This window comes from Suricata suricatta, chromosome 1 (genome assembly GCF_006229205.1).
Source record: "Suricata suricatta isolate VVHF042 chromosome 1, meerkat_22Aug2017_6uvM2_HiC, whole genome shotgun sequence".
Taxonomy (NCBI): domain Eukaryota; kingdom Metazoa; phylum Chordata; class Mammalia; order Carnivora; family Herpestidae; genus Suricata; species Suricata suricatta.
The window spans coordinates 50,151,414-50,167,121 of NC_043700.1; the positions used below are offsets into that span (position 1 = coordinate 50,151,414).

Sequence of the window (15,708 nt, forward strand, 5' to 3'; positions counted from 1 at the left end):
CTCATCAATAAGGCCTGACAGGCCGCCGGCTCCGCGGCCATCCATCACGCCGGCGGGGCGCGGGCTGCGCGGGCCCCGGGAGCCCGCGGCCCCCCGGAAGAGCGAGACCCGCGGAGGCCAGCGTTCACCAGGGGCCCGGACGACTCTGTGTAAGCCCCAAACAGACCCGCGTGGTCGGAGGAAGCATTTTTCTATCAATCAGCACACATTTGACGTTATTCCACCTCTTAATCCTACTTGTCTCTTAAGGATGTGTTCATTTGTTTTTAAAGAGCTGTAAGGGAGCTTCGAAATGATTAGCACAACCTGTCCATTTCACAGGTGAGGAAACTGAGAACCAGATGCCGGGTGTGTGTGTGCTGTGGGAGGTTAGACATGCGGGGGGCCACACTACCGGGTGGTGGTAGAAACTAGAGCCCACATCGCCTGACTCCGACTCGCAGCCCATGCGCCACCGGCCACAGTGGCACTCTGCAGGAGTCGTGACAGCCATATGCATGTGTGGCTTCCAGTGGGTGACATGGGGGAAGATGTGCATGTTGTAAGTTTCCGGAGTGCTTGTCAGTGCAGGAACTGTATATGGTCCTCACAATTCCTGCTCCCAAGTGAGGCCACTGCATCGCTAGGTCTGGAAAGAGAACAGTCAATGAGGCAAAAGTATGAGGAGTGGGAGACACCTACACATACACATAATATAGTTCCTTGAATCCATATACTTCCTCCTCCCACCTAGCCTTTTCCCACCAAGGAGTTTACATGGTTTCTCTTCATGCATTTATCTGTTCCAGAACTTTCTCCCCACTGTCTGTTTGCTGGACTCTTTCTCACTGATCTGAATAGTTTGAGTGTAGAGACTTGTGTTCCTCCTTATCTCTCTCCGAAGTTTGCAGGGCACCTGGCACATAGTAGGTATTCAATAAATGTTTGGTCTATGAATTTCAACACTAGTAAGAGAATTTAAATAATTCAGGTTCAGAAGACTGGAGGCTGAAAGAACTATCAGATCATGGTGTCCAATTTCATTCCGTAAAAGGAAGACTTGTGGCCCACAACTCTGTCCTTGATTTACTTAAGGCTTCCAAGGGGGTAAAGTCCGATTCTTGGTGGTTCCCAGGGTTCCCTTCCTTTTTTTCCAGAATGTTGCCCGCCATCATGCTCTCATAGTTGTGATTCCTGAGGCCTTTTCACTTCTTTCGTTCCTTTCCCACCTTTTGGATCTTCCACCAATTAATTAGCAAGCTCTCCAAAGAAGGGGATGAGAGTAACAGGGAAATCCACAAGGCCAAACTGTTTGCTCTGGTTCTAACAGGAAACAAAATACTTTGTGGGGTTTTGTTCTGTTTTTCTTTATGATGGTGTTATGATGCTATTGTTGTTGTTTTTTTTTAATTCAAGTGAAAAGGATAAGATTAAAGCCAATGGCCAATGGGTGTCTGTTAACCTTACCATGATTCATTCTCCCTCCTTGACCACAGTGCTTTTTTAAAAATTTTTTTTTAACATTTGTTTTATTTTTGAGACAGAGTGAGATAGAGTGAGAATGGGGGAGTGGCAGAGAGAGAGGGAGACACAGAATCTGAAGCAGGTTCCAGGCTCCGGGCTGTCAGCCCAATGCGGGGCTCAAACCCACAAACTGAGATCATGACCTGAGCTGAAGTCGGATGCTTAACCGACTGAGCCACCCAGACGCCCCGCACAGTGCTTTGACTGTAGTTGGAAACAATGATATTATCAACAGCTCTGGGAAAGGATAGAAATCAATACACACAGGAAAGATGGCAGAGTCATCTTATGGCCCAGGTAATTAGTGGCTTTTGGGCTCCCCTGTGAGGTCCACTAGACTATGATTTCTGTAAATACAGGTACCAAGTGTGGTTTTATCTGGCACAGGGCATGCTTTCTTCCCATTACCGTCCACCCAATGGTTGCCCATCCATGTGCACATCATAAACTGCAGGTAAGTATAATGAAAACTGATGTAAGAGTCAAAGTCAAAACAACTTGTCCCGCAGAGCTGCTGTGAGGGTTGAGTACAATCACAGACAGGAAAGGCCATGCTTCAGCAAATGCTCTTTCTTTAGCCCATTCAGAAATACAGTCCTACTCTCAGGGGTAACCTCAGTTTTTCAAGGTCAGGCCTTGGCTTCCTTTTGCCTCATGGGACCAGCTGGAAGAAAACCAATCTCCTCAGGCAGACTGGGTTCTGGTCGGCTGGGTCTCTAGCATCCTCCATGGCCAGCAGGTTGGCCAGGAAGTGACTTCGCAATTTCTGAGCTTCTGATACCTGGCTCCAGGACTCTTGGGATGAGAGGACAGAATAACCCGTCCTCATGCGCCACCCTCCTTGCAGCTCAGTGTGAGACCGAGTGCACATGCGGGACATGTGTGAACCAGGCACTGGAGCTGCTGTCGCATTTCCTGTGGACCTGGAGGAAGGATGAGCAATAGGGAGGACCAGCCTTGGAAACTGGATCCTTTTGAAAGGGCTGCAAGGCTTTCTTTTATATATAAATCACTCTTCTGAAGTGTTTTAGGTGGGAGTTGAACATGTACCAGGGATGTGGTGTCTCGCTGAGGACTGGGGATGGGTGCACACACAGGGGTGGGAGGAGCAGGGAGAGAGATAAAATAAGGGCTGAAGAATCTTATCCTACCTCAGCCATACTCTGTTCCTCCCCCCTGCTTTTTGAGAAATCTAATTTATTGAGATGAAATTTACTTACAGTAGATTTATCCTTTTTAGCGTGCAGTTCTTTGAGTTTTGACAAACACACAATTGGTGTAACTACCCCCACAATCAAAATACAGAACAGTTCCAGTATTCCTCAAAATTCTCATCTCCTGCTTTGTAGCCACCTCTTCCCAACCCCCTGGCAACAACCACTGATCTGTATTCTGTCCCTATGGTTTTGCCTTTGTGACTGTGTCATCTGAATGGATTCATTTAGTCTTTTGAGTCTGGCCTCTATTGTGCAGCCCCCGTGCCTAAGATTCACTCCTGCTGTTGCATGTGTTTGCATTTCATTCTCTTTTGTTCCTGAGTAGTATTCTGTGGTATGGATGTACATACATCCTTGTATCTATTCCCCAGTTGAGGATCATTTGTGTGATTTCGAGTTTGGATCAGTCATGGATACACTGTAGGATTTGAAGATTCCAGCATCCTCTTTTACAGATTAAAGCCTAACTTACATTTAGTGTTTTTGATCCTGAAGCATACTGCAAATAATACATCTGCTCAGCAGTCATTTTCAGTGAGTTACGGGTAAGGATGTCAGAGTCTCTAACAATAGTGGTATGTGGGGTGAGGGAGGGAGAGACTGGAAAATGAAACGAATGAATGAATCTGGGAGGAAAGAGTGTGTGCTAGCTACTGAAGCAGGGAGGGAGAGAGGCGGAGAGGAGAATTTAGGGCTTTTGAAGTGGAATAAAGACGCTTCTCACATAGTGATTGAGAAATTGATCGCTTTTGACTGATGAAGCTGTTGGTCTACTATCCGCTCTCAGCCTTCGGCTTTATCCCCACCCCACCCCACCCCAAGCAGAGTGTGGACTTCTCCAGAGATTTTGTAAGGGGGTGGGTGGGAGATTCATTCCCCTCACCAGGAAAAGACTCCAGCTCCTGAGGTGAGATGATAGGAGATGGTGGAGGGAGGGTGGGAGAAAGTTAGCAGAGGCTCCTCGGGTTAGCTCTGCACCTCCAAGCATGAAAAGCTCCCCGTTTTCTAGGTGCTGATTATTCCATTTCACTCAGACCTTTGCTTCTTGCTTTGTCTCCCTGTAGTTCCTTGCCCTTTTGCAATGTGCTGTTTATTAGCACCTCTGCTGAAGAGGGCCTGGGGCTGTGGAAGAAAGCAAACTTGAAAGGTAGAGCACCCTGTCTTTCAACCAAACTCACTAAACTCACAGATACCCAGCTGAACTGGGGAGAGAGGGTGGAAGGGGAGTTGAAACTGGCTGAAAAGAAATGGAATGCCGGGAATCTTCCAGTCTTCATTTTCTCTCAGGTCAGAGTATAGTACACATCCTTGGAGAGAAGTAGCTGTGTAGTTATTGTAAGCTGCGTGCCTCCCCTTTCCTCCTGCTGTTGCAAGAAACCAATTATTTCCAAACAATACCTCCAAGCACGGCTGGGTATCGGAAGAATGAACAGATCACTCTCTATGGGCACCTGCTACAACCGTGGGCTGGTGGCATGTGAAGCCTCGTTACTGTCCTTGACAGGGAAGCCCAGGCCTGTCTGGAGTGGGTCCTCACCGGCGGGAAGGACCTCAAGGCCTCCAGCCGCCAGCACCCGGGGCCGCCCCCGCCCCGCCCCGCCCCGCCCCCCACCTCCCACCCCCGCCGCTGTTTTCGCACTTGGGCTTCGAGCTTCCTTGACACTTTCCTGTCTCTCGCTCTGCCGCGCCAGGTCGCGGCGCCTGCCTGGGCGTCTTCTCCAACTCCGGGTCACCTCGGGCTCCGTGGCCAGGGGAAGGGTGCCGGGGCTGACGGAGGAGGGGGCAGCCTGTGCGGAAACGCGCCCTAGCTGGCGGTGGGAACATCATGTGTCTGGTGGCCTCTAAAGTCCCCCGATATGTGCGTCGGGGTCTGACGACCGGTAACGCTCCAGCGCTGGCGTCGTTGTCACCCCCACTGCCCTCCCCGGCAGCTGGGCAGGGCTGGGGGTGGGGTGGGGAGTGGGGTAAGCCCTCGACTCTGGATTGACCTCGTCCCTACAGATAGGGATCATCCCCCTTCTCTGATTGAGCCCCAGCGCTTTCCTTCTCATTTGTCTTGCTGGCTTTCTCCTCTCCCTGAGGGTCTCCATTTCTCTCTATTTCTGTCGCCAGATCTCTTGATTCCTATCTCGTCTTCTTTCTCTAGATTGTGCTCTTCTCTCCTATCTTCCCCTCCCTCTTTTCTCTGGTCTCTGTCTTTAATTCCTCTGCTCTCTCCGCGTGCCCATCCCTGCTGTTTTTCCTCATAACATTCCACCATTCAACACTCTATATAGTTGACTTCTTTATTGTCTGTCTTCCTGTTATAGAATGTAATCTTCTGGAGACAGAGTTTTCTCTATTTTGTTCCATGCCGAATCCGAGTGCCTGGAAAGTTCCTGGCACAGAGTAGGTGCTCAATAAATATAGAAAGAAGGAAGTAAGGAATGCACAAATGATCTGTACTGCTCTGGCATTCTAAGGCCTGTCTCACTTTCAGTTGCTCCCCCTGGTTTTTTCTCTGTGCTGGTCTCTGCCTGCCTTCCTCTGTCTCCTCCTCCCCTTCTCTCCTTTCTCTTGTTTCTGCCTCTCTCCATAGCCCCCCTTCATTTTTTCTGGGTCCTAGTGTCTGCCTGGCTCTCTTCATCTTTTCAGGACTTGTGGGTCTGGGCCCTTTGTGCCTCCGGAGACGGTGAACCTGGCAAATTTGTTCATCTTTGCTCTCTGTTTTGGGGAGCCCCAAGACCCCACTTGCAAATTGCTGAGGCCTCAGCACCTAATCCGGTTTTCCAGCTTAACTCAACTTCTAAAACCCTGACTGTGCTCCATGCCCGGAAATCTCTTCTTCCTGTAGACTCCAGAGTCCAGGGACTCCGGGGTTTCCTTAAGGACAGCCTAGATTTGGGCAGGAGATTTGTAGTTGGCCAGGGTGGGGCTGAGCGACACAGATAAATGCTATCCAGTAACCCAGACTGGGCCATTCTCTTGGTGTCAGGCCTGGACCTCAGTGTCCTACTTTGAGATCTGGTGGTGACCCTGGGCACCTACTATGTGCGGGGCGGCGGAGGGGGGGGGAGACACATTCCCCTTTGAGGGGAGTTTTCTATTCCGCAATTCCCAGCAGCTCTGGGAGATGTCATTGGCAATCCCTTTTGTAATTTTAATGATTCAACACACATTTATTGAACAATTACTATGTGCCAGCCACAAGTTGCTGCCCTCTTGGAGCTTACCTTCTGAGGTGTGTGTGGGGAGGGACGTGCATAACCAACCACAGATAAATGGATTTATAACTCCAGGAAACATAAGGCCTATGAATAAACCAAGTTAATATTTTATGTATTCCAAGGACATTTGTGGCAATCTTGCTCTGGACTAGGTGCTGCCAGCACTATAGTTTCTAAAAGTCCCTGCCAGAGGAGGAAGAAAGGACACATAAGTAAGAATATCGAGGCCAATGTCACCAAGAGAGATCCCGCGGGTGACAGTTTTGTTCCCCTAAAGGGTAGAGGCGCCCCCCTCAGCTCAAAGAGTCTCCACAGAGCTTGGACCCTGGATGCAGGAAGCTCCTGTTCGCTGCTGTTTTCATGAGGTTCTTGGGCCAGGAGGGAGAGAAGGAGCCAGGCTGGGAAGGGGGAAAGGGGCGTGTGCGACGGCGTCAGCGCGACCTCAGTGAGTTGAATGCTCCCTGACCGCAGCCTACTGGCCCAAGTGCCCGGACTTTCGGCGCCTCAAAGACCAGGTTTCAGTTCTGCCCTTTGCTGCCCCCCGGGCCCTGAGGAGCGCCCTCCCCATTTAAAAAGCCACTGGCATCCTTCCCGAATTTAATGAAAATGAGGAGCCTCCTTTTTGTTTGTCTTTCCCTTCCCTTCCCTCGGGCTCTTAGGTTATGAGACACGATCTACTTTGTTTTAAGCTGATTTTAATTTTTAAGAGTCAGGCGTCTGTACTTATGGAGGGAAATTTAGAAATATTTGAAAAAACAAAATGCGGGTTTAAAAACATGTCATTATAGGTATAAACTCAATATTAAATAGAGTGGGGAAAAAGAACTAAGACTCAGGAATCTAGATTCGAGCAAGACCTATTGAGGAGCACACTGTCTTTGCCATCTGGGACGCAGTGCCTTAAACCCTCGGGATCTCTGAGTTCTTGTTTGTATGAGAAGGTAACACCTTCTCTTCCTCCCTCCAGCTTGGAGATGTTGTTTCCTTGAGAAAAAAAATAGAATCTGAGAGCGTTTTGTAATCTTAAAATGACTATACCATATTAGGAGGTGTGCCAGAAACTCTGATCGGCAAGGTCTGAAGCACCAACGAGGCGTTTGCCAAGGTCTGTGAGCGAGATTACGGCTTCACTTTGCAACAACGAATAGTATTTTTAAAAATAAGACAGAATCGGAAAACGTTGCTGCCTTTCCTCCCTTACATCTGCCAGCGGGCGATGATCACCTCCTGGGGTGCAGAGCTTGGTTCCCGGTGGGAGGAGGCGAGGGTCTGTAGGTCCCCCATGCCCTTCCCTCCCCACCCCTCACAAAGAATTGTGTGAGTGGAACACTGGGTTCTAGGAGGGAGAGAAGGTCTACGTGACTTTGAAGCTTAATTTGTTCTCCATTTTTATATCAGCGGGGACTGCCCTGGTCCGCAATTTGGTTCTCCAAGTTCTGCCTGCTTTTGGGGGTGGGGGGAGGAGGTGCCCTGGGAGCAGGGTGGGCCTCAAGAGCAAGGACTGGGAGTCGCAGAGGGAGGAGGAAACTGTGGACCCTGTGGGGGAATTTGAAGGCCCTTTGGGGACCGAAGCCAGCCTACGTTCGGCGCGGGTCATTTTGCATGTCAGTCGTGAGCCCAGGCGCACACAGAGAAGCGTCTACAGCCCAGAGGGATTCGTTACAAGGGGCAAGGGGAGACTCCCTATCCCCTCTCTGGTTCTCTCTCTATCTCTCTCTCTATATATGGTGATCTCTTGTTTCGATTAGAAGACTTTGGGGGCCCCGTGTTTTTCAGACACGGTTGGTTTTCAGGTAGCTGGCTTCAGAGGCTGATTCCCGCAGGGAGCCAAACGGCATTACTAACCCAAATCTGAGATTGTGGCACCTGAGTTGGCGCTCCGTTTAAAATAAGCTGGCTCTGCTCTGGCTAGGAAATCCGGTTACCCCGTGAGGGTAGATCCTTGCTGGTGCCACCGTGAATTCCATCGTCCACAGTTTACTGACTCTTTTGTTCAGGGAACTAGAGTTCAGCTTCCTCTGTACACTATGTTCAGACACAACTGTGTCTCTACCAGGGTATGAACCAGCTCAAGTCCAGGAGACCTAACTGGAGCAAGAAGATGAAATCTATCCTTGTGACCTGGGGAGATTTTTTTTAAGAGTACAGTGCATCTAAGTAATTCTTACTTGTCTAAAATCTCATGACTTGACTCATTACACCCAGGCCCTTAGTAAAAAGATTTTTGCAGAATTAAAATTTCCCTGTTGACTATGGGAAAGAAAAGAGGAAAGAGGACGTGAGTGGTGTTGGGCCATTATCCCAGGCCAGCCCAGGGACATGTCCTTAAAAATAGCCAAGAATCCGAACCTCAAAGCACCCCCTCCCCTTCCCAGCGGCCTCCTGAGCGAGAGAGAGAAGCCTGGGAACTTAGCGGCAGCCGATAAACCTCCTCCAGCCGGCGGGCCAGCAAGGCCTTGAAATGCTCCCCGCTCCTGGCAACGCGCGCGGCCCGGGGGCTCCCGCCTTGTCCTACAGAGGCGAGAGGGAGGGGGCCCGAACAAAAAAATGGAGGAAGAGAACGAGGGAAAATGAAACACCCCCAAAGAAACAGACCACTAGCCAACCACCTTCTGGGCTGTCCTTGAGCTGAGCCCTTTGGGGAGAAATTTGGGGCGCTGGGCCCAGAGAAAAGAGCCATCGGAAACAGAAACAAAATTTTCCATTCCAGATGCATTCCTAGAAGCAAGGAATCTTTCAAGTCCCCGGCCTACCTGAAGAGCGACAGCGGGGAGGCGTGGGTAAAAGAGCTGTGCCTTGTCCCTTGCCACAAGGTACCCCCCTCACCCCCGTGAATCCAGGATTCCTAGCAACTGAGAGTTTAGGAAAAGCAGACTCTTCTATCTGCGGTCTCACAACAACCACATAGAGCAGGCAGAGCCTGTTGTGCACCCTTCCTGCCCCCACCGAGGAGGAGACTGGAGGTCCAAGAGGTCTGGTGTGGGGGCAATGGTGTGGGAGGCTCGCCCCTGGGCAACCAGCTAATGTGAACCTCAGCACACATCCTGCACTACTGGAAGAAGTTCGCCTAGGAGAGGCCTGTGTCCTTGGCTTTGGTGAGATCACTCGGATGGCTGCACCACCAGACGCTTAGCCCCAGCCCTTGGCTTGTTGCTAAGAAAATTGACTGTCCAGGCCGTAGGCTCGGGGCTGAGGGTCTCCGGAAAGCAGCTCTGAAACCTAAGCGCGTCGCTGGAGCCACAAATCCCCACTGAGAACAGAAAGGCCAGAACAACTTGCCGCTCGTCCAAGTCCAGACTTTTAACTCTCCAGAAAGCCCTCTAGGCCAATGTGGATGTTTCAGACTACGCAGATACCAAGTACCCTTCTCCACCATTCGGCTGATTATGCGCGCTTCCGCCGAGTCCTCCCCGAAACCTTCTCTCCCCAGCTCCAGCCTCCGGGGTCCACAACACCCTCCCTCTTAAGTTCCTAGACACCTGGGATCTGCTGCGCCAAATTCTGCAGAGGCGCTGCCGAAGAGTTGAGGCAAGCTGGAGAAGGGTGCCTAAACACACCGCCCTAAGCTTCCGGGGCTCTAAGGGTCCTAGGCGAGCAGCTGCCCGGAGGTGGGGTGGGGCGGCGAGGGTGCGTCCAGCCGCTGCGCAGACCTTACGTCGCTCCGCAGGGCGCCTCAGTTTTCTGTCCTTGGCTCCAGCCCCTCTGGACCTCCGCAGGTTGAGCTCTGGAAAGAGAACTCCCCGCGCAGCCGCGCTCAGTCCTTCCTCCGGGATTTTCCTGAGAATCCCCACGAGTTGGCCACGATCCCTTTGGGGGTTTCCTTCCAATCAGCCCTGCGTCCTAGTCTCCTCCTCAGCGCTCGGGTTGCCCTCGCGCAGGCCAGGAATCCACGGCCGATTACCAACAGCGGAAGCTGGCGTAGCCCCTTACCCTTCTTTCGCAGTCGCACGGGTTTCATGTAGGGTGCTACCCCGGCCCCCTCCTGACCCCTCTAATCTGGTATGAAAAACCTGCTTTAGGGAGAGAAACTCGGCCTTAGTGGGGGGAAAAAGTTTAACCGAAAGCGTGAGAGCCACCGGCCGGCTGTTATCTGGGGCTGAAGGCTGCGGTAATCGATGGGTTATTTTTACGCGGTAATAGGGCCCTGTGATTGCTCTATTAACCTTTAGACCTGTCTGAGGGACTCTCCGGCTCGCAGCCCCGCTGCGCTGGGGCCTCTAGGCACTGACGCCGACTCCAGACTCAGGCCTGCCACCCTCCCCGCCCCCAGCTCTAGAGAGGGGGCTGAAAGGGCTTTGGAAGAGCCCTCTCCGCTGAGAAAGCCGGCTAGACTGCCAACCTTCCCAAGCCCCCGCCACGTCCCTAGAATTTGTGCAGCGACGCCGAAAGCTGCTGGGAAAACGGAAAGATCTGAAGGGAGGAGGCCGCAAGAGATGGGAAGCGTCGCCAGGAAGGGGTGCACGTTTTGCATAAATACATAAAATTGAGGGCTGGAGAGGCCGTCTTGCGGACTCCCCAGGCTGCTGGGAAGGCGGAAGCGAAGCTTCAGTCTCTGCGCTCTGACTTGAGTGGGCCAGACCCAGGTTTGGTTGTCTTCTCCACCCGCAGTTCAGGGCTGGCAGAAGCCCCACTATCCACCACCTTCTGGAGACTCGCAGCTAGCCGGACACCCCTGCTAAGCCTATGCTCCACAGCAGATCAGGGGTCTGGCCGAAAGGTCACCTTCCCCTCTATTAGCCCCGCCCTTGCTCCGCGAGTCTTGGGCTGCGGCTGGACCGGGACCACCAGGAGGTGGGGGTGGGGAGTGGGGTGGAGGGAAAGGGGGCTCCTGATTAAAGCTGACCCCGGGCAAAACTGAAAACCGAATTGGTCTCTGGCAGGGCGGTGGGTGAAGCCCTGCGCCCCGACCGGTGGCCCTTTAACATTTTCCGAGATCGGAGCGCCTGGACTTTGCCTGGGGGGGAGTTTTCAGAACAGCCCCGAAGCCCGGCGCGGAGCGGAGGTGCTGCCTCTGCGGCGCTCCCCCGCCCCCCGCCCTTGCACGTGACTCCCACCGGCCAGTCAGCGCCCGGGAGCTGGAGCGCAAGGGCGAGAGGACTGGCGCCGGGAGCTGGGGGACTCCGAGGCGGCCGGCACAGTGGCCGAGAGACACAGCCGCTGCCAAAGCTCCCAGGGCGCCCAGGGGAGTGCGCCGGCCCTCCAGGAAGCTCAAGTCCCAGCAGGTACTGCTTTTTCTGTCTTCTCCTTGCTCTTTCCCACCGTTTGCAAAATTCAGAGCCCCTCTGCGCTTGTTTGGCTGGGAGTGGAGAGGTAACTAGTGGGTGGAAAGGAGACGTTGATCACTCCCTCCTCCCCCAAACTGGCCAAAGCCTGCTTAATTTTTCGCTTTGGTTTAACAGATGCTTTAAAGCAAAGTTAAGACTGGGGGGTGGAGGGGAAGCGGAGAGGAATATTCTAAGTACTTTTGGAGTGTGTGTGTGTGTGTGTGTGTGTGTGTGTGTGAACTTGAACGTTTTTAATCCCTGCTCCCGCGTATATGTCCCCCAGCCCTTGTTTGCACCTCCCAGGCCAGGGCCTGGATGGTGATGATGGCTGTGCGAAATCACACTGACCAGCTGACCCGGGCCAGGTCGCACGGAGGGGCTCAGGCGAGGAGTGTCGCCGGTCGGCTACTCAGGGGACTGGGTGGCGGTGGGAGGCCGCGCAACTGGGCCTTGGGCCCCGGGGAGGCGCTTCGAATTCGGGAACCGCTACTGAGGGCCCGGTGGTTTTATGCCCTTCTGGCCAGCCTTCTAGCCTTCCTCTCGGGGTTCCAGAGAGTCAGAACGCCACCCACTCTGCTTCTGGGTGAAAGCAGCTGAGGGCCGGAACCGGGGAGAAAAGCAATGACGTCCCTCTGCTGGCCACGGTTAGCTGCCCCGATCCACAGTATTATGTCGCTTGGCTTTGGGCTGGTGGGTCCTTCAGGTAAGAGGAGGATGCCCGGATGGTGACTGCCACCAGGTTGAGGGAACTCGCAGGCTTTTCGGTTGGCAAGCAGGGTGAAGGACCCAAGGCTGGTGGGATTTGGGGCTGCACGTACAGCTTTTCGGGAAAGGTTGGGGAAGCGCGGGAGGAAAGTATTTCCTGTGTTTCTCAGAAATGAAATGGACAGCCAAGAGTAGGAGGTTTCAGGCTTTTAAATTAAGGTTTCATTGGGATAACAGAATGATGGCCCCCCAAACCTCTGAGTCTCCACGTTCCCCAGCAGCGGCCAGCTATATTATTGCTGCCTAGTTTGTGCGTTCGTGTGTGACACTTTTCTGCGGGGCAGGCAGGCCGAGAGGGAAGGTGAGAGGCTGAGCCCAAAGAGCAGGAGTGACCTGTAAATAAACGCAGACGTTAGGACAAGTTTTCGATCGGAAAAGGGCTGTGGGCTAAATCACGAAGAAAGCATCTCCTGTTTGGCTTGTGAATTGGAGGTGAACTGAAATGAGTGATCTGGAGGAGAGGGAAAAACTGGGAAGCAGGCCAGAGTCCCCACCATGAGGCCAGATCTCTTCTGCCATTCTCAGTAGCTCGTTCTGCTTCCTCCGCGGACGCCTGAACTGAGACTTAGTAACAGAAGCAAGCAGAGTGATTCCTTGTCTTTCCAGAAAGGTGTAGAGCGGTATTTTCTCCACCTTCTATTGTTCACTAATCCAAAGCCCAGGTGATGTACCAGCCATTTTAAAAGGCAGAGAATTTAATAAAGACAAATGTTAGATTTTTGGCATTTTTAGCATTTACATTTTAAAGCTGGTAAACTAGCATCTGCGTGTAAGTTGGTTTACAAAATTATAAATCTTCCTTTCCTGCAGTTATGTGAAAAAAGTATGATGTTATGTATTAGAAGTACAGAAGTTGAGTATTACAGAAAATACAATGAAATTGGTCAACTATTTGATTTAAAAATTAAATACTGAATATTTTATCAGAGTAAGCCTATGTATTTACTTATTGAAGCCCACAGAGTCCTATGAAGTGCTAATTTTTTTTGCCTTTTCAAAGCGTGAAGTTGGTGATTTCAGATAATTTTTTAAAAATATTTTAGTTTTATGTAATCTCTACACCCAACCGTGGTGCTTGAACTCACAACCCTGAGATCATGAGTTGCATCCTCCACCGATGGAGTCAGCCACGTGTCCCTCAGATAATATTTTTTGCATCCACCCTCTTCCCAAACTTCTGATGGGAAGAAAATGTCCAACAAACCAATTTTTATTGTATAGTTATGAAAGCAAATAATACACCATCTAGGAGTTAACATGTGACTATAGAATCTAGTGCTATTAACTCCATTATCATTAGTGATGTTGCAAAGATGGTTAAAAGCATTATATAGTGTATATTAGAGATTCTATTTTCAGAATTTTTTTTAAATACTTAAGATGACCATTCATTATAGTATGATTATATCTGAGGCATTGTCTTATGGTACATTAGAAGTCTGTAATAATAATAACAGCCAACAATTATATAGAACTTTGTACCTGTTATAAGTTTTATAAAACCCTACTAAACTTGCTTTACATATATTAATTTATGATCCTCACAGTCCTTACCATGACTCCACAAGATAGATACTTTTAATATTTGCATTTTTGCAAATGAGGAAACTGAGGCACAGAAGTTAAGTAATGTGTCTAAAATCATTTATTCAGTGACAGAGCTTGGGTTTAGTATAATAAAGGGCTTAGTATAATAAATGTAATAAACATTACAATTCATGTTTTTGTAATTCCATTGCAATGAAAAAGAAACCACTGTTAAAAAGTGGCTGCCTCTTCTTAAGGAAAAAAGTGGGAATGTAGTGGTCAGCCTCCAATCCCTGGAGCCCCATGGGTTCTGTCCCCCAGCCCTTTTCATTGTACTTTGATCTTTGACAAATTTCAAAACTTTCCCATGCTTCAGTTCCTTCTTTTGTAAAAGGAGACAGACTTTTATTTGGGGAGCTGTGGAGAGAACAACCTGGGACAGAGCAGGTGCTTCAGAACGCTGAGCTCTTTATCAGAAATATTGCTGGAGAAAATAAAAACACAGGATACAGGGCATAACCAATCCTACGAACTGTTCTTCCTCTTCAGACGGTTTGTCATTGGTGTTCTGATTCCCTCGATGGGTGGACCAGTGATTTTCTATGGAAAACCCCATTCGGTGAATCTGAATGGTCCAGTGCATAGTTCCACAAAGTGAACTTGTGCATTTCTCTCACTATTCCGGTTTTAATGTCCAATCGGCAAAATCACTAAAATATAACTATTTGCCAGAAACAAATACTTTGTCTGATTTGACTTCCACATGGTATAGTGTGTGAATGTATAAGAGATTTCACAAGAGATTTAGCAGACACTGTGCTCGTGTATAAACATTTAAACTCTAGCTTTAATAAAAAGATTACAAACAAAAATTTCTTAGGTTGCTGGTTTTTATAAAGTTTGTCATTGTGTTTCATGGGCAATCTAAAGAGTTTTCACGGCCAGAGACGCTTCTGATTAGACGGGGGAACAAAGATGAGCAATATTTCTTGGGGCCCAGGCACTCTGCTGGAAACTGAAACCCTTGAACTTCAAAATTCTGTGACCAGAATATGCTTGAAAAATAAGGTGAAATTAAAGTCTTACTTGACAAGCAATACAACAGTAATTACATATCTAATAACCGTGAGGCCCCACTTCTCTAAGGCTCCCCTCCCTAGGCTTCCCTGGGGCAATCAGACTCCAAGGCCTCGGAAAAACAAAGACCTCAGCTTCCTTCGGAACCGCATGGCCTTCAAAGCTGGGCGATTTCGTTGGTTTGCAGTGCGGGGAAAAAGCAGCCAAACACAGGGAAAGTAGGCTCAGAACGTGTCGGGTGAACTTGTGTCCATTTTTGTCCTTCCCCTTCAGGACCGCGGCTGCGGCGAGGAGAACAGGAGCCAGCCCAACCCTCCGCATCTGCCGGAGCCAGCCTACCGCACGCAGTGTTTCGAAGTCGGTGCGCAGCACCCGCCACCGGCGTGACCCGAAGACCCGTGGCCCATACCGGCGCTCAGGCACTACCCCGCGTCTTCTGCCACTCCTGTAGGCGCTCGGGACCTTTAGGCTCTGGGGTAGCTCCGGCCCCTTCTCCAGCACCTCTGGGAAGAACCAAACACTCAATTTGGGATTTTCCTGTAAACCATAGCCTAGAGTCTTTTGCTCAATGCTGGATTTAATACGTATATATTTTTGAGCGATTTGCATTTTTTACTTTTGATTTTGGATCTTCATTTATGTGACAGCCCTCACCTGTACGTTATTATTATTATTATTATTATTATTATTATTTTTTACTATTATTGTTACTTTCTCTCCCCGCCTTGCGCCTTGACTCGCGAGTGAGAGAGAGGACTCGGAAGCGGAGAGCTCGCGGAGGCCATGTACCAGAGCTTGGCCATGGCTGCCAACCACGGCCCCCCTCCCGGGGCCTACGAGGCGGGTGGCCCGGGCGCCTTCATGCACAGCGCGGGCGCTGCGTCCTCCCCCGTCTACGTGCCCACGCCGCGGGTGCCCTCCTCGGTGCTGGGCCTGTCTTATCTCCAGGGCGGAGGCGGGAGCGCTGCGTCCGGAGCCACCTCTGGCGGCAGCTCCGGCGGCGCCCCGTCGGGTGCCGGGCCCGGAACGCAGCAGAGCAGCCCAGGCTGGAGCCAGGCGGGGGCCGAGGGAGCCGCCTACACCCCGCCGCCTGTGTCTCCGCGCTTCTCCTTCCCGGGGACCACTGGGTCGCTGGCGGCCGCCGCTGCC

At 50.9% G+C, this 15,708-nt stretch overlaps 1 protein-coding gene across 1 annotated transcript in view; it reads left to right on the forward strand.

Moving 5' to 3' along the window:
* Nucleotides 1-10,768: 10,768 nt before the first annotated feature.
* Nucleotides 10,769-15,708, forward strand: part of GATA4 (GATA binding protein 4) — a 51,139-nt gene continuing 46,199 nt past the window's right edge. The window contains exons 1-2 of the mRNA XM_029938649.1: nt 10,769-11,148; nt 14,833-15,707. Coding sequence (XP_029794509.1) covers nt 15,343-15,707 — 365 coding nt within the window. The 5' untranslated portion in view covers nt 10,769-11,148; nt 14,833-15,342. The remainder of the gene's footprint in view (nt 11,149-14,832; nt 15,708) is intronic.